General features: G+C 34.7%; 3 protein-coding genes across 3 annotated transcripts; all 3 read left to right on the plus strand.

Moving 5' to 3' along the window:
• Nucleotides 1–3113: 3113 nt before the first annotated feature.
• LOC143603871 (putative monogalactosyldiacylglycerol synthase, chloroplastic) lies at nucleotides 3114–6087 on the plus strand. The gene is made up of 7 exons (XM_077080544.1): nucleotides 3114–3661; nucleotides 3747–3919; nucleotides 4457–4618; nucleotides 4701–4842; nucleotides 4934–5221; nucleotides 5332–5406; nucleotides 5610–6087. Exons 1-7 carry the CDS (start codon nucleotides 3134–3136, stop codon nucleotides 5844–5846), a joined length of 1605 nt encoding a protein of 534 aa, XP_076936659.1. The 5' UTR covers nucleotides 3114–3133; the 3' UTR covers nucleotides 5847–6087.
• A 1370-nt stretch (nucleotides 6088–7457) lies between these two features.
• Nucleotides 7458–10256, plus strand: LOC143602937 (uncharacterized). The gene is made up of 3 exons (XM_077079897.1): nucleotides 7458–7670; nucleotides 9250–9399; nucleotides 10031–10256. Exons 1-3 carry the CDS (start codon nucleotides 7458–7460, stop codon nucleotides 10088–10090), a joined length of 423 nt encoding a protein of 140 aa, XP_076936012.1. The 3' UTR covers nucleotides 10091–10256.
• Nucleotides 10257–11295: 1039 nt separating this feature from the next.
• Nucleotides 11296–15359, plus strand: LOC143602948 (zinc finger CCCH domain-containing protein 22-like). The gene is made up of 4 exons (XM_077079904.1): nucleotides 11296–11514; nucleotides 13246–13611; nucleotides 13885–13945; nucleotides 14068–15359. The coding sequence occupies exons 1-4, from the start codon at nucleotides 11380–11382 to the stop codon at nucleotides 15060–15062; spliced, it is 1557 nt and encodes a 518-aa protein (XP_076936019.1). The 5' UTR covers nucleotides 11296–11379; the 3' UTR covers nucleotides 15063–15359.
• Nucleotides 15360–27931: the final 12572 nt, after the last annotated feature.

A 27931-nucleotide genomic window follows, 5' to 3' on the forward strand; every position in this document is an offset into this window, starting at 1 on the left:
CGGGTTAATGGATCAACTCATTTATTAAACTGGTCATGTCGAGTTAATCCGTTTATTAGCAATGTTCTGGTTGACCCATTTAATAAACGAGTTATATTATCAACCCAACTCTAATTATTTTTTGTAATGTGTTAGGATGCCTTTTGGGTTTTGTAAAAAAATTGTTGCCTCTAGTTTTGAATATAAAGCGACCGACTAAGAACTTTTTAAAAAACAATCGTGAATCAAACAAATGATTATTTATCCAAACAATGAAGAACCTTACTAGGAGTGAGGTTAATAACCACATTTACCTAAGAGCATCCATAATGTGAAACCATCACACAATGTCATCTTAGCTGTCACATCATATTCCTAACCTCAATAAAAAAAAACACTCATTTCTCTCATAACACTATAAAATTTCAAACCCTCTCATACTTTCCCTACAACTCATGAGGTCCATAGCATGTGGGTTTGTGGAATGCAGGCGTTGCCACCTAGGCAGCGTTGTGAATGCCCGATATATAACCCTCCGTGTGATTAAATTACAAAAATATGCAATTAAAAATAAGGATTAACGAGTACACATTTGCATTTGGTAAGAAGATGATTTAGCATTACACAACTTGAAAACCTTGCATGTTTGGTGAATGGTGACAATCAGACATGAATGGTATTGGTATACCATAGTCCTTAAGACAAACATGTTTTGTCCAATGACAATGTGTAACATGTTATGTTTTATCTAACTCTATTTTTAGATGTTAAACAATGTTCTTAATTAATCACTTTTCACGTAAGTTATTTTAGGAAGCAATGTTCATTTTAGTTTAATAGCATTCTTATTCTTATTCTTATGTTATATCTTACTCTCTATAACATGTGACTCAAATTGTTATGTCTTTTTACGACGTTGACGGATGTACAAAGTATCGACATACAAAAATTGAATTTAAAAATGATGATGATGAATTTGAACTTTCATGAATAGAAAGAATTGTCGGTTTTAAATTGATACTGAAAGCTAGGTTTCAAAATGATGGAATGAGGTATTATAGTGTTGACCAACACGTTTGTTATAATTATAGTTCCATTATACTATCCCACCTTATATTACATTATCATCTATGTTGACTCTCTTTTTGCTTCAACTTTTAACTTAAAGTTTAAATTGCTTATTGGATACCATTCATCATCATTCAAAATTTATTTACTAAATTCATCTGTACATTAGTGTATCAATAAATTTCACTAATTGTTAAAAAATGCAAATTAATAAGTTAAAGTTTATAATGTAGGGAACTAAACAATTTTGTCATTCTTATTCGTAAGTTATTCTCCACCTCAAAACCTTTATTGATAACTAGGAATTTAAGCGGCGCAACTTTGTAAAATCTTGGTGGTGGTAAAACTCAAGCGTTGTCGGTCTCGAGCGTTGAGATGATAAGTCGACGTGAATTCAGTCGATTTCTTACGATACCAGAACTAAAACAAAAGTGACAGTTGGTCGGTTTTCCTTACGGTGGTACTGGAGCTAAAACAAAAGGCGGTGATTTTACACGAATTTGGTCGGTTTCTTCTCGTTCGTTAAGGTACCGGAAGTAAATCAAAAATTGTTTGAAAAAAGTTGGCATTCGTTTGGTTTTCGTTACGTTCGTTATGGTACCGGAACTAAAAAAAAAAATCAAATGGCATCAAAACCCTAGCATTGTCAGTCTCGGACGTTGATGCAGTGAGTTTACACAAATTAAGTATGTTTCCGTTACGTAAACAAAAATTGACGTTAGATCTTCGATATGCTACCAATACTAAGAAAGAAATTTAAAATAGTATAGACAAGTGGCGGCACCAAACTTCTCATTTATATATATGTAATAATAATTACAATTTTTAAGTGAACAACTCATCTAGTTTTTTGCTTAGGGACATTCTATGCAAGTTTGTGTAGGTTATGTTATATTTTGGTGGTTAAGTGGTGAGCCCCACAACCAAAAGATTGAGGATTCAAAATTCTGTGGGGGTGTAGGTTGTGGTCGGCATATGTGTACATAGTGATGTCCCAACCTTTTTTTTATAGGTTTATCATTACAACCATAGAGCTATCAACAAGAAGTGGTGTTGTCAAACGCTTGGATCCATGTTTCTTTAAAATACTTGGACAATGGGAATCAACAAATCTAGAGTTTTTCAGAATGACTATATAACTGTTTTGTGCAGGAGCGTAGATCAAGAGTTAATCACATGCACCAAATGTATTCGAAAAGGCAAATATGTTGAAAAAAATGATGTTAATAATAATGACACGCTATAAGTGAGAACGAGAGTCCAAAGCCGCTTGAAATTGAGAATAGCATTTTATATATATATATATATATATATATATATATATATATTTAACGAATAAGTTTTGTTTAACACCATTAGATAGTAACCAAGTTTTATGTTTGTTCAAATTAAGTCACTCATATTTTATTTTGTCTCAATTAGGTAATTCAACTTTCAGTTTGTCTAAATTATGTCACTTAAATTTCATTTTGTGTTCTAAAACGAGACAACTACTATATTATCGTAAATGATATATTTACTAATAAAAAAATAAAATAATGTTGGTTTTAATGATGTTTTAGTTATTTATGAACATATAATATTAAGGTAAAAAACATAGTATTAGAACACTTATTGAAATTTGAGTGACCTAATTGAGTTGAAATGGAAAGTTGAATAACCTAATTGATAAAATTGAAAGTTGGGAGACCTAATTGAGAGATAGTCGGGTTTTGAACTTTATTAGTTGGGTTTTGAACTTCCATAAAGTATAAACCCTAATTGAATGAAAATAAACAGCTACATGTAGATGTAGGAAAACAAAACAGTGAAACCACCAAACAAACAAACAACCCACCCGGGCGTGATCAACATGACCACCACTTTCCGATTGGCTCATTATTAACGCATCTCCTCCCTCCCTCAATCAATATTATTATTATTTACATGTGGCTGCAAACCCTCTTCATATTTTCTTCTTGAAAAAAAAAACCAAAACTTTATCCATTCTAGTTACGAATTTTGTCAATTTCACTATCAACCCATGTCTTTGTTTCCATTCTTGTACATGAATTAGAAGATATTATTATTATTAATAATAATAAAGATGCAGTCATCATCTTCCTCTTCATCAGCTGTAACGATAGAACCCAATAATGTGTTCACTTTTTTATCCAAATTGAATAACTTTTCATTTGATTCCGGCCCCAATCGGCTGAATTTAGACGGGTATTCTTCGATTCTGTCGAATGTTCATCCGGATAGAAAGTTTGTGGATTTTTGGGTTAGTGGGAGGCCTAAGTCATCAAAGATTGTTGGGTCTTTGAGTTCAGGGGGTAAAGGGGGTGGTTCTAGTGTTAGCAAGTTTTTTAGTGAGTTTAATAGGTTTGTTAGGTTTCATTGTGATAAGATTCCGCTTGGGTTCGCTTCGGTCAAGGTTAATTCGGGGAGTGATTGTGTGTTAGGAGGTGGGAAAGATGGTGTTTTGGAGGGTGAATCATTGGCATTAAGTGGTTATGGGAGTAATAATAAGAAAAAGGTGTTGATTTTGATGAGTGATACAGGTGGCGGGCATAGGGCGTCTGCGGAAGCGATAAAATGGGCGTTTAATGAGAAGTTTGGGGATGATTATGAGGTTGGTTTCTTGAATTGTTTTTTTTTTGTTAAGTTGGTGTGATAAGGTTGAAATTTGATGGAATTTGTGTTTTAACTGTTTTTAGGTGTTTGTGACTGATTTATGGACGGATCATACACCGTGGCCGTTTAATCAGTTGCCAAGAAGTTACAATTTTTTGGTTAAACATGGGTCGTTGTGGCGGATGACGTATTATGCTTCGGCTCCTCGGTTGATTCACCAATCGAATTTTGCTGCCACCTCAACGTTTATAGCACGGTGAAGATTCTAGTATTCTTTTGTTGGTATTCAAAATGATTATCTTCTAATATGTAGTTTAGATGTTTTGATGTTGTCTAGATAATTTGTGCATGTTGTATTAAGTTTAAGCGCTTATTATGATAGCTAAACAATAGTTTAATCTCTGAGTGTACGCTTTAATAATCAATATTTAGGAGCATGTGTAGGGTGTTTTGATGTGTGTTTAGGAGTTTTGTTAACTAATAATCACACTTTTAATGATGTTGAGTGATCGGTTAGCTAAACATTAAAAACTGATTATTTCTTGGGTAACTTTACACGGCAGTAACCAAAATGTTAGATGTTCCAATCAGCAATCTTATGTAAGTTTTTCATAAATGCTAAAAAAGTTTACAATTAAGTGAGGTAAAGAAAAATATATGAATCTTGGTTGCTATTTAGTGATTCTAGGGGTCTAATTTGACTTACATTTAACGATCATGAAGTTTGGTCCAAATGAAACATTCAAAGATCTACTCTATTATAATTCGCGTATCGTCTAATGTCTTGTGACAGAGAGGTTGCAAAGGGTCTAATGAAGTACCAGCCAGATATAATCATCAGTGTACATCCTCTAATGCAACATGTACCACTTCGTATCTTGAGGTCAAAGGGTCTTCTAGACAAGATCGTATTTACTACCGTTGTTACAGATTTAAGCACGTGCCATCCCACATGGTTTGTTTTGCACTCCAGACTTGTTACTTAACCTATGTTTCAGGTCTCAAAACCAAGCTGATTATTATTGTTTACGTGATAGGTTTCATAAGCTTGTAACAAGATGCTATTGCCCCACAGATGAGGTGGCAAAACGGGCCTTAAAAGCCGGTCTCAAACCTTCTCAAATAAAAGTTTATGGCCTCCCTGTTCGACCCTCTTTTGTTAAACCTCTTCGCCCCAAGGTTTGAATATTATTCTAAAAACGGTCCGGATTTAAACGGTTTGACTTTTTTCGGTCAACATTGATGGTTGTACGTGCATGTGTATGTATAGGTTGAATTAAGGCGGGAGCTTGGTATGGATGAAGATCTCCCGGCTGTGTTACTGATGGGTGGTGGAGAGGGGATGGGGCCCATTGAGGCGACAGCTAAGGCGCTCGGGGATGCATTATATGATGAGAATCTTGGTGAGCCGATTGGTCAGGTGCTTGTAATTTGTGGACGGAACAAAAAGCTTGCTAATAAGTTGCTTTCGGCCGAGTGGAAGATTCCTATTCAAGTGAAGGGATTTGTGACTAAGATGGAAGAATATATGGGTGCTTGTGATTGTATTATTACCAAGGTAAATACTATATAGATTCCTTATATTTACTTATTTGACTCTTAAAAGTCAAATATCTCATTTTTTTCATGCAAAGTTATTTAATTAGTTTTTTTTTTAATTTCTGGCAGGCTGGTCCGGGAACCATTGCAGAAGCTATGATATGTGGACTTCCCATAATTCTAAACGATTACATTGCTGGGCAGGTAATTTTGTCATAAAAATATATTTCCTTTTCATATAGTGTTTATAGCCTTTCAAAAACTGCCAGTTTTTCATGTTTTTTGAAGATTTTTTGACATTCTATTCATAATTTTCAGTTTTAGCTCAAATGGCTGTTAAGTTTGCTGTAAAGTTTTTATGAATTGACCAAAATGCCCTTACGATAACCTCATTTATGATTTTGCAGGAAGTTGGGAACGTGCCATATGTGGTGGAAAATGGGTGCGGGAAATTTTCAAAATCACCAAAAGAGATTGCAAATATTGTCGGTCAATGGTTTGGTCCAAAAGCACACGAGCTCAAAGCTATGTCGCAAAATGCACTGAGGCTAGCAAGGGCTGATTCGGTTTTCAAAATCGTTCAAGATCTTCATGAGCTAGTTAAACAAAGAAGTTTAACAATGCAATATTCGGCTGCAACTTAGGTGAGATTGGTTTTATGTAACCAAGATAAATTTTGACTTTTGTTGTAGCAAGTTATGGTCTGATTAATATTATGCCACAACAAGCTTATAAGTGGACATTGCACAAAATCGTGCTCGGTAAACATTAAATTGCATGTCTTGTAGCATGTTATTAGCGTTATATGTAGGATTTGAGCGACTGTTGCTGGAAATTTGTAAACATTGTTATTTGAGTGATTTATAAAATCTTTTATTAGAATGATTATGTGAACCTTGTTTTGGCAAAATGAGTGCTTGCCTTTTGGAAAAGGAAGTGTGAAAGTGGAATTGGTAAGAAAACTAAATGCTATTTCACATTTTCTTTGTTAGCAAATAAGAAATGCAATTTGACTTTGGGTCTGATTTTTGACTTTTTTTATTAAGAAAAGTTACATGACCAATTCACATTATTTGACAAATATTAAATCATTTAGGATTATATTATTATTAGGGGAAAGAAAGTAAGAACCTAATGGAAGAACACATTTACATAAATGTTATCAAATTGTTTAATTATTTAAATCGTGTATTTTAGAATTTATATGACACTTTAAAATTTTTCAATATTATAATACTATAGATAAAAATCAATATGTCAATGCCACATAAAGTTGATGTACCGCTTTATTAAGTTTTTATGGTTTTGTTTGTGATATTTAACCAATTATGTTTGTGTGGTGTATTGGTTATTGTATTATTTGTTTACAGTTAAGCCAATTTTGTTGCAACCTAAGTTTGACGCTTGTATGAATGAGGCAGGGATTTTGTTTTCCTTCTTTTATTATGTTTTAAAATTTTGATTATTTTATGTGTTTTTCTTGTTACATTGTTAATATCATATAACCATTATAAATAATAAAGTAGTTTTAAATTATGTATAAAATAATTGAATTGTATTATATTTAATCTAGATTTATATTATATTAAATATTATAAGTTATTAAACGAAAAGAAAAACAAGTTGTGTTTTATGTAAACTAATAAAAAAATAGTACTTTTAATCATTTATATTAGAGCAAACTGTGGTTTTCGTTCATGTGGCTTGTTTAAATATGCGGCTTAGTCAAACTGTGTCAAATTTGCGATTTTCGTTCATGTGGTTTCATTTCACTTGCAATTAAACTCGACATCACTAACCCCGTTAAGTTTGGTTATTAAACCCGTCAGCGTGCCCCTTATGTGAGGAGCAGTTTTGTCCCTTTTTTTATTCAAATAGACCCCAGCTTGCGAATTAGGGCTGGGTTTAGTTGAGGAGAAAAAGAACAAAAATGCCCTTACATGAGGGGCACGCTGACAAGTTTCACGACCAGACTTAACGGAATTAGTGGAGTTGAGCTTAATTACAAGTGAAATAAAACAAAATAATGAAAATCATGTGCATATTTGAACAAACCTCAAATGAAAACTCCAATTAAGTCGGTTATTAAAATCCAATAAGTTATGAAGTTACTTGTTAATGTTAAGAAATGTATAAATAGAAGGTAGGTCGGTGGACCAGCGGTGAATAGAAAGAAAGCCACAAGAAACAGCTACGACCTTTGTTCTTACGCATTCATTAATACTCTTTCAGACTAAAAATCAAACCTTGAATCGATGATTTCGAGTACTTGTACCTCTTGTTCCGGTAATCCATTGTTGATTTCCATCAAATCATCAATTACTTATCACGGCGGTGCAAGCTTAATTAATAAACGGATCAACGGCGGCGGTAGAGTTTGTGTCGTCAGAGCTTCAATGGTTGAGTCTTCACCTGATAACTCATCCAATTTCCTTAAACGCACGGAACAAGCTTGGTTAATCTCTCAGGTAGTATACATCAATTACAATTATTATTTATTACGATTTTAGGGTTTCTAATTCGGGGCAGAATGGGTTAGGGTCGAAATGGGTTTTCCAAAAAAAGGTTTAATGTTGTTCGGGTCAAAACAGGTTGGTTAAAAAAATGTGTTTTTTTAAAAAAAAAATTACTGTGTACATTTCACTATTTCAGCTTTGCTTCTGGTTTTCGCCACCAGTTGCTCGCGCTATGTAGGACACGGGTGTTTAAATGCTGGTTATATATGTTTCGCGGTATTTAATAATACAAACCAATGAATCATGCGTGTTTAAGTTTTTAAGTTGAGTTTGTTATTTCACACGTGAATGATTCAGCAATAGACGGACACATAATAGAAACCTTATGTTGTTGTTCGCCATTGCTCAATCATTTGTATGTGAAATAACAAATTCAACTTAATTACTTAAACACGCATGATTCATTGGTTTGTTATTTGTAATTGTTGTTAAGGATTTCATTTTCTTGATATTCATTTGATTAGGTGGAATTTGTATTCTTTGTTTATCGATAACTTGGATGTTTACTTTCATAATGACAAAATTAATGACCAGAATATGAGTTTTGCCTAACCATGTTACTATTGAACACAACACTAGGCATTCCATTTTGGATTCCCAGTTAATGTTTTAGTGACCAGAATATGAGGTTTGCCTAAACAATATATGGACCCAAATTGTAATCCATGTTGGATTTTAGTTAACAGTTGATCGATATGGTGATGGCGCCACTGTCAATGAGATCAAATTACCAAAACCATGTTATTCAAGTTGAAACTATAATTAGGGGTGTGCATGTGTCGGTTCAGTTAGGTTCTGTTTTGGGTTAAAATTCAACCAAAAACCCAAATGCTGGTTTTTGAGTTTTTGAAAATCGTTCGGTTTTGGTTTTTCTGGTTTGGGGTTTGATTTTGGATTTTTTTTTTTCAGATTTGTCATTTTGGCTTGAAAATTTCAGGCCGAAAAAGAAATTTTGGAAAAATTATTGATTTTGGGCCTAACTTTTTTTGTTGGTTAATAATTAATTGATTATTATACATTTGGCCTAAAATATAATTATTAAACTATTATAAATTTCTTAAAAGTTTGAAAATATAAAATAAATATCCATAAGCTCAGTTTGCTTTGGGTTTTTTGGTTTTAGTTGCATGAAAAACTGAAATCGACCTGAAAGTTCGGTTTTTACGAAAACATAAAACCAAACCGTCGGTTTTTGATTCAGTTTGGTTTTTTCTGTTTCGGATCGGTTTTTCCAGTTTCATGCACACCCCTAACTATAAAGGCCAGAGTTTTTAATTAGTTAATAACATAAACAAAATATGTCCTTTCAAGAATAAATATGATACGTAATAAGCTGATGTGATCTTGCGGAAATTATTTCATGCATGTTAATGTGGATGGTCAAAATTAGGTGTCACTTAGGTGATATAGATACTACTAAGGAAATTAATGTGTGGCTTTATAGATCTAAGAAAATTTGTTTCTGTGTTGATTTTTGTATCTTTGTTTAGACCACAAATTTGTAACTTTCTGGTAATGATGGTTGTTGCAGCAACCAAGGCCTGTTGCTTGTTCATCATGCGAATCAGATGGGATTGTAGAGTGTAAATGGTGTGGTGGCACAGGATTCTTCATTCTTGGCGATAACATGCTGTGTGAAGTACCGTCTAGAAACTCGAGCTGTGTCATCTGCGCTGGAAAGGTGAATTTTTAACTCAATATCTCTTTTACGTTTAACTGCAACACCGTGTTATAAATATCTCCTCTTCTTTGCATTTTAATAGTAGATGTGGAAACGTAGCCGGGTCAAAATGGTATTAATGATTTAGGGTGTGCTATATGATTCAAAAGGCTATATAGTTCAATAATAATCTGAGGTTGTTAGTAAATGATTTAGGAATTTTTATGCTATAAAAAGCTAAAAGTACACTTTGGACGACTTTTGACCCATATGGCGTTTTAGAGATAATACATGACCCAAATATGTCCCATTTCAAAGTAAATGTGCCAAAAATTCTCATTTATCAACTAGTTCTACCAAGTTTTGGCTCAAGTTGGTTTACTAAATACTTCAAGCTTAGAAAAATAGGTCATAAAGAGTGAAAATTTACACCGGGCGCGTGGAATTAAAAAATATGTTGAAAACCAGTTCACTTTAAAATGAGTTTGGGGCAAAATCAATGTTTTGTAGCTTGGTTGATTGACCCGTCGAGGCCTTTTTGTCAACTTTTACATTCTTGTAACTAAATGTATAAATTTGATTACAGATGTTATAGCAAAAGAAGTTATAATGTTTCTTTTTCTTTCTAATGGCATTAATCTAATTGTTTCAGGGATCAACGTGCTGCAGCGATTGTAAGGGGACCGGGTTTCGCGCAAAATGGCTGGACTAGCCTCCCATCACCAGTAGAAAGGAGTAGATGGACCCGTGTATTCGTTCGTACATGTATTCATTTAGGCATTTTCCATATTTGATTATAGCACTTGTATCTTAATAGTTTGGTGTATTTCCACCTTAGTATTTGGGTGATTGATTAAATATATATTTTTCTTTTCATATATGTTCTACTTTCTGTTATCTTACAAAGTACAAAATATGTACTTTTGGGTTGGTCACTTGCTAGCAGGCTCATGGCAGGTGAATATGCCCAATCGGTTGTCGGTTAAGCCTATTCAGTTCAGTCCTAATATAGCAATTTTCTATTGACATCTTCGTTTGGTGTGCTTGATCAAAGCATTTGCCATGATGAATTGGTCAATCCGTCATGTATCTCGATATCACAAAACAACACTTCGGATCATTGTCATATACAGGAAAAGAAAAACATTCCATTATGAAGATTTTCTATGTATTATGTATTTATTGTGTTACAATGTTGACTTCATGTGTTAATAGTAACTAGATATTTGAAGTTAGAAACTTACTAAACTTATGTGACTCTTACTCACGTATGATGTGAACTTTATCATGAAAATATATGTTTTATAGTTGGATGTTCCACGTAGTTGCATAACACCTAAGTATAGCCATAGATTTTTATTTTTTTTTACTTCAAATCTTTTATTATGTGCTTTTTTATATATTTTATTAATTAATTCCTATGTAGTTTGAAAGATACAAGTACAAATCAAAATACAATGGGAAGATATACTCATTTTCCATCAAGACAAACTTGTTGCATTTCCATGTTTGACGGTTATATATTACGATTTACTCAAATTACATCTAACGGTGTACATATCATTTTGATCATATAATTTATTTTTTGGTTCCATTTTCAGTTGCTATAACATGTAGCCGGTACCGTAAAAAGAAACCGGCACCGTAACGTAACGAATCGAACTAATATCGATCGAGTGTCCGCCTTAATTATTGCATTAGTCTTAAAAAAATAGATAGACCCTTTCGATGAATATCCTTTCCAACATTTTTGGAGGACACATGTGACTCAATGAAGAAAGACGGGGATCTTTGTAATCTCTGGTTCAATCCTAAAAATATTTGTGCAAAACTGAAGATAACTTGAAATCCGTGTAATCGGGTGGTGAGTTAAAAAAAAAGAAAAAAAAAAGGACCCTTTTGATGAATATACACTAACGACCTAAATGGTTCAACACCACCCAGGAAATCAAAAGCAAGGTTTTTGTTAATTAATTCTAATAATAATCCTGAGCTTTGTGAATGGCGGATGATGATGCTGCGGAAAGAAGGGTTCTAGAAGATCAACTGGAGGTTGAATTACAAGAACAAAGAGAATCAATCGCAGCCCTTGATGAAGCCCTAGCTTCTGACCCCCTAAATCCAGAAATCCTAGAGGTAGTATTCAATCACCAACTCTATTATTCAATTGAATTACTATTGTTTTCATACAGACAGACAGACAGACAGACAGGCAGACACTTGTTGATTGCTACTCACTTATTCATTGTTATTTCAACTATGCTCCTTTTAACCATAAACAATACTTATTATATCACTGTTGTAGAACTCACTTGGCGCTAGTTGGCCGGTGGGACTCGCCGACAAGCGATTAGTAACCGATTAATTCCCATTTTTACTATCCGTACCTGATTGTAACCACACAGGAAATCAGTAAAACACCGTCCCGATTTTATTGGTACGGTATTTGTACAGCTTTTGTTTTTTTATCAATCTCCAACGATGTCGGTACCGGTACGACTAACAAATAAGTTGAATTGGTATGGGTACGACCACGTGACGGGTACCAAATTGGCTTAACTGGTACAAGGTACCGGCTGCCGGCATTACTAATACCACTATCAAAACAAAAGGTAAAACCAATAAACCATAACACCAAAGTAAACCATAATATTTAATATAATGACACTTTCGGTACTTAGTAAATCATAATACATTCAATGATGATACGGTTTGAGGGTTTATTTTAGATATTAAATATGGATAATCTCAATAAAATCTCTACATATTACAAACGGGTACAAAATGCTGAGCGTACCCGTCCCTGATTGTACCCGTACCGAAAATCAATAGAAACGAGTACCGATACCCATATCGAATAGGCTAAATCGGTGCGAGTACGGATACAGGTACAAGAATGGGTATTCAGGACAAAAAACTCATTCCTAATTTTTACAACACTGACTTATATGGAAGCATCTGAAATACTTGAAGGTAGTGAATCGTTATATTTTAAGTTTCACTTATTACTGAATAGTGTTAATAATGACTGGATTTCCAGTTTTTCATAACATCAATGCGATTGATGAGTGGAGTTTAAGTACTACATGGTAACATTCTCAAGCATTGCAAAAACAATTAAACTGAATTGCTTCTTCTGGGCAGGGTGGAGGTTATAGTTTTTTGCCTTGCTGACTAAGTATATTTATAGATACTATAATTTTTGAATTTTCATTCGTAATAATTTTGCACAACATGTATAACTTAAGAATAGATAATTTGCTAACCGACACTTCCTCTGACAAATTTGAAATAATTTGAAGTATGTATTCACAAGTGCTGTTGGAATGTTGTGGCTGCAATACATTTATATTCTGAAGTGTATTGAAATCTTAATTCACAATGTTATATTGAAATCTTTGGCATTGTGCTGTGTTGAATTGTTAGGTTCTTGTTTGTTGACCATTCTTAACAATAACCAACTCCTGAACTAAGTCATGACTCATGAGCAATTTCAACTTGTATCATTTCACAATTTATATTAGTTGGTTTGCCTACAGCCAACATCTCCTGTTAGTCACATTGTCACACCAGCGTTATTTTCTCATATATGGCTTATTAATCAATTTATCATGTATATATTTACAGATTATAATAAAATGCATTTTCATTAGATATGCATAAAACAATTTTTACACTTTTGAAAAATAAAACTCCATTTGATCTTGTGAAAGAGTTGTCTTGTTTGGCTAGGATGTTTGAGAGTGTTAATGGAGACTGACAGTAGATGTCGTAATGAGTTCATATAATGTTTATCTTGGTATAATAATAGATTATGTTTTTGTTAGATTTCTGACATCTTGTTTTTCATTTTTTTTCTTTAATAAGGTCCATGCAGAGCTTCTTCAAGCAATCAAAGATGCAGAGGAGGGTCTCTTTGTTCTCAAACGGGCTAGGTTATTGCAAGAAGTTGACATGTCTCTACAGATGGCAAAAAATGAAGGTAACGGGACAAATCAAGATTCTTTTGATCCCAAAAATGTGAAAGTGGAACCTTTAAAAGAATCTGATGATGTGAATCAAGATCCTCTTGATCCCAAACAAGCAGAATCAGAATCAGAATCTTTTTCAGTTGGATCAAAATGTCGATTTCACCACTCGGATGGGCGATGGTATGACGGTTTAATTGTTGCGTTTGAAGATTCTAATTGTGCAAAAGTTTCCTTCCTTACTCCAACATCAGAGAACCAATTGGTATGTGTTTTTTTAATTATTCCTTGTTACCGTCAGTTATGTTCTGCATTGTGTCAATAAATAACTAGTTATTAACTTACTGGTTATTAGGGGTCTAATTACTCGATGCAACCTAACCAAAAGTTCGGTTATGGTTACGGTTTTGGGCAAAGATCGACCCATGAAAACCCTACTTGTAATGGTTTAATATTGTGCCACTTTTTTGTAACGACGGAAGGAATAATTATATGTTTACACGATTAATCAAGTAGTGCTACAACTCACTTAATGCAGATTTGCAAGTTCTTCTTACAACAACGGTGTCGATTTGGTACAAAGTGTCGTTCGTCACATGGTAAACGTTTTCTCATATGTAAATTTTAATTAGTGAAACTCGAGAATCGGTTTTTAACCTCCCATGCTAAGCAGTAAAAAAAATAAAAACAAACTTTAACGTGTTTTTTTATTTTGAATCAGGCATTGATCTGCCGTTATCATCACTGAAAAAATATACTCCCACAATTTGGACTCATTCGTTGGTGGGGTCCACTGTGTGGGCCATCTCTGATACTAAAACCGGAATTTGGCGGGAAGCTGAGCTGGAATCATGGGATGAGAAACTCGGATCGGGCAGGGTTGTTTTTCGAGACGATGGTAGCGTTTTAAACGTTGGAAACGAGTCGTTATCTCTATCTGAATATGCCCAAATGAGTGATGATGATGACAGCGATTCATATTCAGAATCAGAGCAAGATGATCTTTCTGAAAACGAAATTGAAGACACGTCTGAAGGTTTAGGGTTTCTTGATTCTTCAAATCTTCAAAGAGGAATACAAACCGAGACCGCCATTTTTGCAGAATGGGAGAATCATACGCGGGGAATCGCGTCTAAGATGATGGCCAACATGGGTTTTCGTGAAGGAATGGGTTTAGGTGCGAGATTACAAGGACGTGTTGACCCGATTTCGGTCAAAGTACTCCCTCCAAAACAGTCTCTTGACCATGCTTTTGAGTCTAACAAAAATAAAGATAGTAATCGAGAGAAAAAACGAAGCAGAGGCGGGAAACGAAAACGAGATAAGAAATTTGCAGCGTTGGCTAAGGCTGCCAAGTTACAAGAGGAACCGAGCTCGGATATATTTAGTCTTATTAACACGCAGTTAGCGATGCACGATGAAGCATTGAAAGTGGGGTCAAACAAGAAAACGCAAAGGAAAGATTTTAATGAATGTAAGAATGGTGAAAGACGGGCGTTGGTTGCGTTTGATGATGAGGTGAAGGAGTTGCGGGCCCGGGTTCAAAAGCTGGAAGAGATGGCGACCCGGAATAAGAAAGAGAAGGTGGTTTACGAGGCGGCGGTTAGGAAGCTTAATGAGACTCGGAAACTGTTGGCGGAAGTTGAAGCTGCGCAGGCGTCGGCTTCTAATGCGGTTGCCAGTAAAGAGAAGGAGAAGAGATGGCTTAAGTTTTGATGGGGATTTGATATTGTTTGTAATTCAAATATGTTATAAATAGCAAAGTGATCCAAGTTTTAATCATAGTTCATTTTTCTAATTGTAACATTGATATGTTTCACATTCTTATGAATTTGGACCATGTTGAAGCAAGTAGCACCGAGATGGTGATTATTCGGCAATACGTACCTCATCAGAGAACTCAAATCGAGTATGATATAGAATAACGAGAGTAAGTTAGTTCAGAGTACACTTAGTTGACGTTTTTCATACATATCATGGATCCGTCCTCTTAAGACAGGTTTACAATATATATGTTGTATACAAACATAAATCTTAGTCGCATCTACAATGACGTCATATATAGTGGGGACCACTTCACATCACTATCCTTGTTCATTTCGTTGTAATCTGGTTCCTCATAGATAGTGACTTGTAACGTGCTCCCCCGCTTTTGATGGTCAATCCAATGGCTCGCTTGATCTTGATGATACGATGCTACTTTGATGAGTTAGTTCGTGAGACCGGTAAATTAATAAGTTATAATGATAATTGATTGTCTAGTTGGCCTTAAAATCTAGCAAGATGGTTTTATTTGGTTAGCTCTCATTAAAGTTATTTTGTTTTTAACAAATATGTTTATTATTATAGTTGTTAATATTATAATTATTATTGCTACTTTGAAAACATTAATATTTCTTTTATTCCTTACATAATATGTACTATTTAAATTCCGTGCATATACTTATGCTTTTATTATAGTTTGACAAAATGATAAAACAGGTCCTTTATGTTTGTACGATTTTTCAATGTACAGCCTTTAGTAAACTTAATAACAGTAAACATCTTTTATATATAAAAACTTTATCATGTTTTGTCTTTTAACCTTAACCCAGTTAAGTTTTCACGTTAAATTTGGTCATATACCTTGCATATGAGGGTATTTTTGTAACTTCAAATGTTTATTTAATAACAAAAAAAATAATATATAACATTAATATTCTCTCTCCCCCGTCTCTTTCTTTCTCTTCTATTTCTTTTACCTCTCTTTCTCTCTCTCTCTCAGCCACCATCATCCCTACCTACTGCCACCGCTGCCACCAATGTTCACCACCGCCAACCAAATCCGGCCTCAACGGGATAAAATAACCTTGATACGGGTCTGATAACGGTTTGACAACGTCACGACGTCTTTAAACCGTCTCCAAGCGCTAAACTCCGTTCCGTTAAACTCCGGCAGGTTCGTCCATGTGGCGTTCAAGTAGGTTGCAAACGCGTTCTGCTCCGTTTGCAGATTGGTTACGGAGATCTTCAAGTAATCGTTGGATGACGTGGACACTACGTCATCACCGTCGCCGTTGATTTGCTTTCCGTCGAAGGATCTGAACACTACGTCGGCGTACGACGGAGGCTCAATTAACGAATTGAATGAGTTAGGGTTTTGATGGCGTGGCGGTGAAGATAATAACGTATCGTCGACGTACGGCGAGGATGGAGAGAGAGGGTGGTGAATATCGTTACCGTTAGCGTTATCGTTATTGTTATTATTACTATTAGACTAAATGGCAAAACAGGTCCTTTATGTTTGTACGATTTTTCAATGAACGTCATTTAGTAAACTTAATAACAGAAAATATCCTTTATATTTAAAATCTCTATCATGTTTTGTCCTTTAACCCTAACCCAGTTAAGTTTTCACGTTAAATCCGGTCATATGCCTTGCACATGAGGGTATTTTTGTAACTTCAAATGTTTATTTAATAACAAAAAAAAATAATAAACAAAATGACAAAACAAGTCCTTTATGTTTTCATTGTTTTTCAATACTCGTCCTTTGTAAAACTACTGAAATCATATTCTGTGTTCCAAAATGTTTCACGTTACGTCCTTTTCCACTAACCCAGTTAATTTTTTTCGTTAACTCTGATCACATGACCTGCACGTGAGGGTAAATGCGTAATTTCATGGTCCAGCTCATAAGGGTAGTTTTGTAAATTAATGTGTTTATTTAATAATTAAAAATTTAGAATTAAATAAATAAATATGTTTAAGAAAATAAAACTCTCTCTCTCTCCCCTACATCTCTCTTTACTGTATATATCCCCTCCCCCTGTCTCACACCACCACCACCCACCAGACCAGCACCATCTCTTATTCCTCACACTCCCAAACCTATCGACTCCCCAAATTCAACACCTAAATCCCTTGATTAACAAATTAAAGTGAAACAAACCATGAAATAAAAAATTAGTGATATTTCAAATTGAAGGCCAACTCCATCAGTTACCCACCACTGCCACTGCTTACCGCCTGCCGTTAGTTCAAAACCGACAAAGATTGGCCAAAGACAAACGTATTTCTTCCACATACCCTATATTTCAAAACCCTAGATGTGTGGGTCAGAGACAAACATAAAACTTGCAAATTTGGGGGTTTTTCTAGAGAGAGAGATGACGAGAATAGTGTTAAACAGAAGACCGACGACTAGATCGCTATTTGTGGTCGCCGGAAAAGCGAACCATGATTCGAAACGGCCTAGCCGCCGCTTAAGGGTATGTCCTAGTAAAGTCACCAGCCAGATCGTCTTATCCATGTTCACTCATATGGTGCTGGAGTGGTTATGGCCGTTGGTTATGAGCTGTTGGCTGGATCGGGTGAGAAGTGTGTGTACGTGTGTGAGAGAGAGATAGAGTAGAGAGAGAAAGTGATTGTTAGGTGATAGAGAGAGGTTATAAAGGGAGGAAATGAGCTGGACCATGAAATTACGCATTTACCCTCACGTGCAGGTCATGTGATCAGAGTTAACGAAAAATTTAACTGGGTTAGTGGAAAAAGACGTAACGTGAAACATTTTTGGAAACACGTAGTATAATAGTTTTCCAAATGACGACTATTGAAAAACCATGAAAACATAAAAGACCTGTTTTGCCATTTTGTCAAAATAATATATAACATTAATACTTTCCCCACCCCCCGTCTCTTTCTTTCTCTTCTATTTCTCTCACCTCTCTTTCTTTCTCTCTCTCTCTCTCTCTCTCTCTCTCTCAACCACCATCATCCCTACCTACCACCACCACTGCCACCAATGTTCACCACCGCCAACCAAATCCGGCCTCAACGGGATAAAATAACCTCGATACGGGTCTGATAACCGGTCCGACAACGTCACGACGTCTTTAAACCGTCTCCAGACGCTAAACTCCATTCCGTTAAACTCCGACAGGTTCGTCCGCGTGGCGATCAAGTAGGTTACAAACCCGTTCTGCTCTGTTTGCGGATTGGTTACGGAGATCTTCAAGTAATCGTTGGATGATGTGGACATGACGTCATCACCGTCGCCGTTGATTTGCTTGCCGTCGAAGGAATCGAACACCGTGTCGGCGTACGACGGAGGCTCAATTAACGAATTGAATGAGTTAGGGTTTTGATGGCGTGGCGGTGAAGATAATAACAGATCGTCGACGTACGACGAGGATGGAGAGAGAGGGTGGTGAATATCGTTACTGTTACCGTTATCGTTATTATTATTATTATTATTATTATCGTTAAGAGCTAATGATTCCATTCTTCAGGGGATTATTTGTTGTGGGATGCCAATGAGGCGTTAATAATGGGGTTAATAGAAGGTTGTGGTGGTGAACATCGGTGGCAATGGTGGTGGTATGTAGGGGTGATGGTGGCTGAGAGAGAGAGAGAGAGAGAGAGAGAGAGAGGTGAGAGAAATAGAAGAGAAAGAAAGAGACAGGGGAGAGAGTATGAATGATATATATATATATATATTGTTATTAAATAAACATTTGAAGTTACAAAAACACCCTTATGTGCAAGGCACATGACCAGATTTAACGTAAAAACTTAACTGGGTTAGGGTTAAAGGACAAAACATGATATAGTTTTTAAATATAAATGATGTTTTCTGTTATTAATTTTACTAAAGTACTTACATTAAAAAATCGTATAAACATAAAGGACTTGTTTTGCCAATTTGTCTTATAGTTTTAGATAATATGATTTGAGACGCCAAACATAACAAATTTATTTATTGTAAACCTAAAACACGCATTCAATAAAATATAACTTAAACGCTCGTCTACTAACTAGTGGTCTGTATTTAACAACGAATGGATGGTCAAAACAAATCCAAGTAAGTTGCTCCAAAACTGTCTCTCTTTGGTTTTTAGAATCACACGTCCATATAATATAAACTAATAATTTCTAAATATTTTAACTAAAAAAACAAATATTTAATGCATGACTAAACATCTAAATTACACGTAAAAACGTAATCTTGACAAATATATGTACATATATATCATATAAAGATTGTGACATGTGTTAAGGTCTTATGAGGTTTGAATACCTGAGCCTTATTTTTTATTTGGTTTGATCATTGATGACAACTTTCTAGTGGCCGACTTTGTTTTGGATTTCGTAACTTCATTGGCATAAGCATTATTAAGAATTGTTTAATGATATGTAATAATGTTAATCTAACCAAAGAAAACCAGGTAACCAACCTATCAATAATGGTGTTTTAGTAATGATAATAGTTGGCAATTTATAATATAAAATATATAGAAATATTGACATATTGTTATCCATGACACAAAACTAAAAGTAAAAAAGTGTTAGCTGTCACGCTTTAATAATCCTCTATATGTTATGAATTAATTAAAGATATATTTTTATTTTTGTAATCGTGTTAGCTGTTAGGCCACCGGTAGCGGGCGAGAAAAAATGAGCGATTGAGGCGAATTGGGGCGCAAACACTGCCTCCTTGGCGATTTTTGGGGCAAATTGTGTGTGTGGGTGGGTGTGGGGGGGGGGGGGGGGGGGGGGTTCTTGTGACACCCGGCTAAAAATTAGCCTAAGCCGCGACTAATATAATCTTGATTAACAATAAAATTACGTCATTTTGATAAAAAAATCTCCTTTATTAGTGATCTAGACATTTCAAAGTGCAAAAATCGTCATGTAACAAGCCTGACGTGGAATAACCTCGGGTAACGAGTCAAAAAGTAAATAAATCCTTAAAATGGGTAAATAATCTCAAAAAATTAAAATACTTATTAAAGTAGTCGAGACAATATATAAACTTAATTTTAGAAGACTCGAATCACAAAAATTTCAAAATAAGTAACCAAGTGTCGGTGAACGACCCGGTAAGGACCCACCGTAAAATATTTCCAAAAATTAGTTTCTTAGGCTTGTATTATCAAGAATCCAATTTCGTTCAAATTCTGACAAAAATTATTAGAAACGGAATTTGTTTGATTAACTAAAATTCGTTAGACGTTAAAACGGAAACTTAAGATTATTGTTTAAAAAATCCACCTTTTTCCCACACCCATGACACCTCACACCAACACCTCACCCCTCCACCTCTCTTTCTCCCAATCACAAATCACCACCTCACATCCCCAATGATTACTCCTAATCATGATATTGATGTGTTGGATTAATCATCATCACACACTTGTCCAACACCTCACCACACAATCTCATTCTTTCCCTTTATATACACACATCACACACACACACTCACCAATCAAAATTCAAAATCACTAATCACACATAAGTAAGATCAAGATCCAAGGTGAAATTACACAATTAGAAAAAAGAACCAAGTGGAAAGGAGCACCACACACATAAATATCATCCATTTCATCATCTTAGGATCTCCAAAACCCAAGTAAGTTGTAATTATAAGTTGATTTCTATGATTGAATAGATAAGATTATGTGTTCTTGGGTTAAGATTGATCTTAAAGATTGAAAAATTATGGAAGTTTGTGTGTGTGTATATGAGCCGTGAGTATGTGTGCATGTGTAAGAGGAAGGATTAAACCCACTTACACATACACACATTCATCTTGATTATCATATTTTTATTATTAAGATTGATTAAAAGTGTTATTAGAATATTGAATGATTAGGTAAAATCACGGATGAATTTGGTGTTAGGATTTGATATTAGAATGGATTTGGATTGAATGTTGATCAATAGCTTGTTAATATGGACTTAAATTATTGAAAAATTGTTGTTAGAGATAAACAAAACAGGAGTTTATTAATAAGTGAAAAATTGGGGATTTTTTAGGTTTTGGATTAATTAGGGATTTGGGACGTTAAAACAGAAACTTAAGATTATTGTTTAAAAACCCATATTTTTCCCACCCCCATGACACCTCACCCCTCCACCTCTCTTTCTCCCAATCACAAATCACCACCTCACATCCCCAATGATTACTCCTAATCATGATATTGATGTGTTGGATCAATCATCATCACTCACTTGTCCAACACCTCACCACACAATCTCATTCTTTCTCTCTATAATACACGGCACACACATCACACACACACTCACCATTCAAAATTCAAAATCACTAATCACACATAAGTAAGATCAAGATCCAAGGTGAAATTAGACAATTAGAAGAAAGAACCAAGTGGAAAGGAGCATCACACACATAAATATCATCTATTTCATCATCTTAGGATCTCCAAAACCCAAGTAAGTTGTAATTATAAGTTGATTTCTATGATTGAATAGATAAGATTATGTGTTCTTGGGTTAAGATTGATCTTAAAGATTGAAAAATTATGGATGTTTGTGTGTGTGTGTATGAGCTGTGAGTATGTGTAAGAGGAAGGATTAAACCCACTTAAACATTCATACGTTCATCTTGAATATCATATTTTTATTATTAAGATTGATTGAAAGTGTTGTTAGAATATTGAATGATTAGGTGAAATCATGGATGAATTTGGTGTTAGGATTTGATATCAGAATGGATTTGGATTGAATGTTGATCAATAGCATGTTAATATGGACTTGAATTATTGAAAAATTGTTGTTAGAGATAAAGAAAACAAGAGTTTATTAATAAGTGAAAATTTGGGGATTTTTTGGGTTTTGGATTAATTAGGGATTTGGGACGTTAAAACAGAAACTTAAGATTATTGTTTAAAAACCCACATTTTTCCCACCCCCATGACACCTCACCCCTCCACCTCTCTTTCTCCCAATCACAAATCACCACCTCACATCCCCAATGATTACTCCTAATAATGATATTGATGTGTTGGGTCAATCATCATCACACACTTGTCCAACACCTCACCACACAATCTCATTCTTTCTCTCTATATATACACGGCACACACATCACACACACACTCACCATTCAAAATTCAAAATCACTAATCACACATAAGTAAGATCAAGATCCAAGGTGAAATTAGACAATTAGAAGAAAGAACCAAGTGGAAAGGAGCATCACACACATAAATATCATCCATTTCATCATCTTAGGATCTCCTAAACCCAAGTAAGTTGTAATTATAAGTTGATTTCTATGATTGAATAGATAAGATTATGTGTTCTTTGGTTAAGATTGATCTTAAAGATTGAAAAATTATGGAAGTTTGTGTGTGTGTATATGAGCCGTGAGTATGTGTGCATGTGTAAGAGGAAGGATTAAACCCACTTACACATACACACATTCATCTTGAATATCATATTTTATTATTAAGATTGATTGAAAGTGTTGTTTGAATATTGAATGATTAGGTGAAATCATGGATGAATTTGGTGTTAGGATTTGATATTAGAATGGATTTGGATTGAATGTTGATCAATAGCTTGTTAATATGGACTTGAATTATTGAAAAATTTTTGTTAGAGATAAACAAAACAAGAGTTTATTAATAAGTGAAAAATTGGGGATTTTTTGAGTTTTGGATTAATTAGGGATTTGGGACGTTAAAACGGAAACTTAAGATTATTGTTTAAAAACCCACATTTTTCCCACCCCTCCACCTCTCTTTCTCCCAATAACAAATCACCACCTCACATCCCCAATGATTACTCCTAATCATGATATTGATGTGTTGGGTCAATCATCATCACACACTTGTCCAACACCTCACCACACAATCTCATTCTTTCTCTCTATATATACACGGCACACACATCACACACACACACACTCACCATTCAAAAATCAAAATCACTAATCACACATAAGTAAGATCAAGATCCAAGGTGAAATTAGACAATTAGAAGAAAGAACCAAGTGGAAAGGAGCATCACACACTTAAATATCATCCATTTCATCATCTTCGGATCTCCAAAAACCAAGTAAGTTGTAATTATAAGTTGATTTCTATAATTGAATAGATAAGATTATGTGTTCTTGGGTTAAGATTGATCTTAAAGATTGAAAAATTATGGAAGTTTGTGTGTGTGTATATGAGCCGTGAGTATGTGTGTATGTGTAAGAGGAAGGATTAAACCCACTTACGCATACATACATTCATCTTGAATATCATATTTTTTTTTTATTAAGATTGATTGAAAGTGTTGTTAGAATATTGAATGATTAGGTGAAATCATGGATGAATTTGGTGTTAGGGTTTGATATTAGAATGGATTTGGATTGAATGTTGATCAATAGCTTGTTAATATGGACTTGAATTATTGAAATATTTTTGTTAGAGATAAACAAAACAAGAGTTTATTAATAAGTGAAAAATTGGGGTTTTTTTGGGTTTTGGATTAATTAGGGATTTGGGACGTTAAAACGGAAACTTAAGATTATTGTTTAAAAACCCACATTTTTCCCACCCCTCACCTCTCTTTCTCCCAATAACAAATCACCACCTCACATCCCCAATGATTACTCCTAATCATGATATTGATGTGTTGGGTCAATCATCATCACACACTTGTCCAACACCTCACCACACAATCTCATTCTTTCTCTCTATATATACACAGCACACACATCACACAGACACACTCACCATTCAAAATTCAAAATCACTAATCACACATAAGTAAGATCAAGATCCAATGTGAAATTAGACAATTAGAAGAAAGAACCAAGTGGAAAGGAGCATCACACACTTAAATATCATCCATTTCATCATCTTAGGATCTCCAAAAACCCAAGTAAGTTGTAATTATAAGTTGATTTCTATAATTGAATAGATAAGATTATGTGTTCTTGGGTTAAGATTGATCTTAAAGATTGAAAAATTATGGAAGTTTGTGTGTGTGTATATGAGCCGTGAGTATGTGTGTATGTGTAAGAGGAAGGATTAAACCCACTTACGCATACATACATTCATCTTGAATATCATATTTTTTTTATTAAGATTGATTGAAAGTGTTAGAATATTGAATGATTAGGTGAAATCATAGATGAATTTGGTGTTAGGATTTGATATTAGAATGGATTTGGATTGAATGTTGATCAATAGCTTGTTAATATGGACTTGAATTATTGAAAAATTGTTGTTAGAGATAAAGAAAACAAGAGTTTATTAATAAGTGAAAATTTGGGGATTTTTTGGGTTTTGGATTAATTAGGGATTTGGGACGTTAAAACGGAAACTTAAGATTATTGTTTAAAAACCCACATTTTTCCCACCCCCATGACACCTCACCCCTCCACCTCTCTTCTCCCGATCACAAATCACCACCTCACATCCCCAATGATTACTCCTAATCATGATATTGATGTGTTGGGTCAATCATCATCACACACTTGTCCAACACCTCACCACACAATCTCATTCTTTCTCTCTATATATACACGGCACACACATCACACACACACACTCACCATTCAAAATCACTAATCACACATAAGTAAGATCAAGATCCAAGTTGAAATTAGACAATTAGAAGAAAGAACCAAGTGGAAAGGAGCATCACACACATAAATATCATCCATTTCATCATCTTAGGATCTCCTAAACCCAAGTAAGTTGTAATTATAAGTTGATTTCTAGGATTGAATAGATAAGATTATGTGTTCTTGGGTTAAGATTGTAACGATTCTGACGAAACCCGGTATACCCTAACCGGTAGACAATAGTTACGTTATATTTAATGTCGGGTACATGGATTACCATAGTAATTATACGAGAATACATGGTTCACTGTATTGATTGTACGTGAATATATAATTCATCGTATTGATTATGCGATCAATCGATCGATAGTTATTGAAACACGAACGAATCGAGGGTTCAATTATAGACGATATCTATAATATTTAGTGATTTTACGGAGCATTAATGCTTCGGGATAAGTAAAGTACGACACAAAAAATGAATTTCGATTTAATGGTACGACGGTACGTTAAACGAAACCTTTAATACCAAACCGAGCAAGAGACGATCGATCAAGCCGAAAAAGATGCGCAATTATTAATAATATGATGTTTCAAGCTAATAAATGTCATGGTTTAAGTTTTTAAATCGGTTTTATATAAATTTCATTTTTTAGCCGAAAAACGACCGTTTTAGCCTCGTTTTAAGCCGAATTAAACATTTAACCGAAAAACGAACTGAACCAGATTATCCAAAACATTATCCGGATTGCGAATATCCAAATGAGTGGCTAAGAATGGAGAGGTGGGTCCCACCCCACCCCCCTTTGAATCCCGATCGGACTCCCCTCCCATATACCATTCCTTTGTTATTTTTTTTAAACAAAAATCTCCATGTTCATCTCTTCCTCTCAAGATCATGATCCAAAACCGAGATTTTGTAGCAAGAAAACAAGGTAAAGAATCGAGTTAATCACGTTTCCATCTTCGTTTCTTGAGTTTATTTGCAAGAAAATGAGGTTTCAAAGATGAAAACCGATTCTTGCATGATCAAGTGATGTATACGGGTTATACAAGGGATCTTGGTCCAAGAAAGGAGTTAAACGAATAAAAAACGAATTTTTACGGTTTAAACTTTAGTTTTGAAACAATAACCGAAACTATAGTGTAAGAGGCTTGATCGTGAGTGTAACTTGCTTGGTATTGTGGTATGTTGGTTGTAGGTTCTGTATTTAGTGGTAGATAAGGCGGAAAGACGAGTGTGTAGCTTGTAGTGGCGGAAAACGAAAGGTATATTCGGTTTATGTTCGGTTTTGGAGTTTTTGGACAGATTGTGGTAGGTTTAGAGTTAGGTCATGAAATTTTACAGGGATGATCTACACATGAAAATATGAGTTCTGTGAATTTTTGGTAATTTTTGGATAAAGGATGAATATTTGGTGAATTTAATGCTCGGTTTTGGCCAAAAATGATGAAAAATAGTTAAATATCATGAAAAATTCTGGAAAATTGTAGATAAGCTTATTATAACATGTAAAAGTCACACACAAAATTTTTGGTCAGTTGGAGAAGTCTAAGTAGGCTTTCCGGTTAAACGAGTTCTAGGGTTTTCTAGCTCGGTTTTAGTGAAAATGGCATGTAAAAATAGATTTTGGTTCTGGAAAAATTACAGGAGACTATGTGAATATCAGGGGACATCCAGGAAAAATTTGGGATTTTTCTAAGTTTATTTTGGTATTTACGACATATTTAGTGTTTAAATGGTGTTTAAAAATAAATAAATAAATTTTAAATATAAAAATTAATTCTGGAAATATTTTTATAAATTTCCCCACTGTTAAAATGTTATTTTTGCAAAATCTCAAGATTCGAGTTTAAACGGATAATTATTTGTGCAAAAACAAACTTTTAAGGATTAAAACGCGTAAACCGGTAAAGTTCGCCTAAGCGGCTGACTGGTGTATAAAAACCCTAAAAATGAACTATTTTCATATAATTGAGTTAAACATGTAAAAACGAATCATCCGAAAATAATTCGGATGATTTGGGTAATTTTAAACGATTTAACAGTTTCCGGTGCACTAAAGACGGAAACGGGTCCCGCGGCCAATCGGGGCGTCTAAACCGAGCTCTAATTTCACAACTTTAACTAAATTATCAGTCAACAACTATTTTCGGGTCGTGTGTGACCAAACTCATTTTTGAAACGTAAAAACGGATAACCGTGCTAGGCACGCAAAACGGGAAAACGACTAATAATAATTTTGACCATTGAACTCTAAACGAAATCACAATCTGAGTCCGGAGAAGTGTTTTGGGTTAACATTGCCCCCGGAACGGGTACAGTACTAGGTTAACAGTGTCCCCAGATGTACCGGTTAACGCGGTTAAAATTATATTAATAATGAGTGTATAGTAACGATCGTAGGGATCATATTACAGATTGGACGTGTTAACTGATAATGATTGTTGTTACCTGCTTGCTGCTTGCATGTGCTAAGGTGAGTTTCACGAGCCCCTTTTTCTGAATTGTTTTTAAATATTTTCCCGGGGCGGAAGCATGTTACTACTGAAATGTTTAAGTACATACTGAACGCATGGATTTGCGTGCATTTATAAATATTTGATTGTACGGGAATCGTATGGAATGGGTACAATACTGGGTTAACAGTGTCCCCAGATGTCCCCAGAAGTGTTTCTGGGTTAACATTGCCCCCGGAATGGGTACAGTACTGGGTTAACAGTGTCCCCAGATGTCCCTAGAAGTGTTTCTGGGTTAACATTGCCCCCGGAATGGGTACAGTACTGGGTTAACAGTGTCCCCAGATGTCCCTAGAGGTGTTTCTGGGTTAACATTGCCCCCGGAACAGGTACAGTACTGGTTTAACAGAGGTTTCACTTGTGGGCTCAGCATAATTACATCGATAATATTATCATATGATATGGATTTATCATGGTTTACTCAAATTGTGAAACTCACCAACTATTCGTAGTTGACCCGTTTTCTCACATGCTTTTCAGGTACAATTAAGATGAAGTGATTGCTTACGTGCTAAGTGCTTGATGTGTGTAAGATTTGCGTGCAGGATGTTAGGATACATTATAATAAATAGAATTATGTATCGTATTGTATGTAAATGATGAGTATTACAATTCATATGAAAATGTAAACAACTAAATAGATGTGGACCCGTTTTTATTGACACGAAATCAAAGTACTTGGGTAAGTGTATGATCATACTAGATGAGGATAGATAAGGAT

This window comes from Bidens hawaiensis, unplaced genomic scaffold (assembly GCF_021521415.1).
Source record: "Bidens hawaiensis isolate Kalapana, Puna unplaced genomic scaffold, B.hawaiensis_p1.1 tig00001961_1, whole genome shotgun sequence".
Lineage (NCBI taxonomy): Eukaryota > Viridiplantae > Streptophyta > Magnoliopsida > Asterales > Asteraceae > Bidens > Bidens hawaiensis.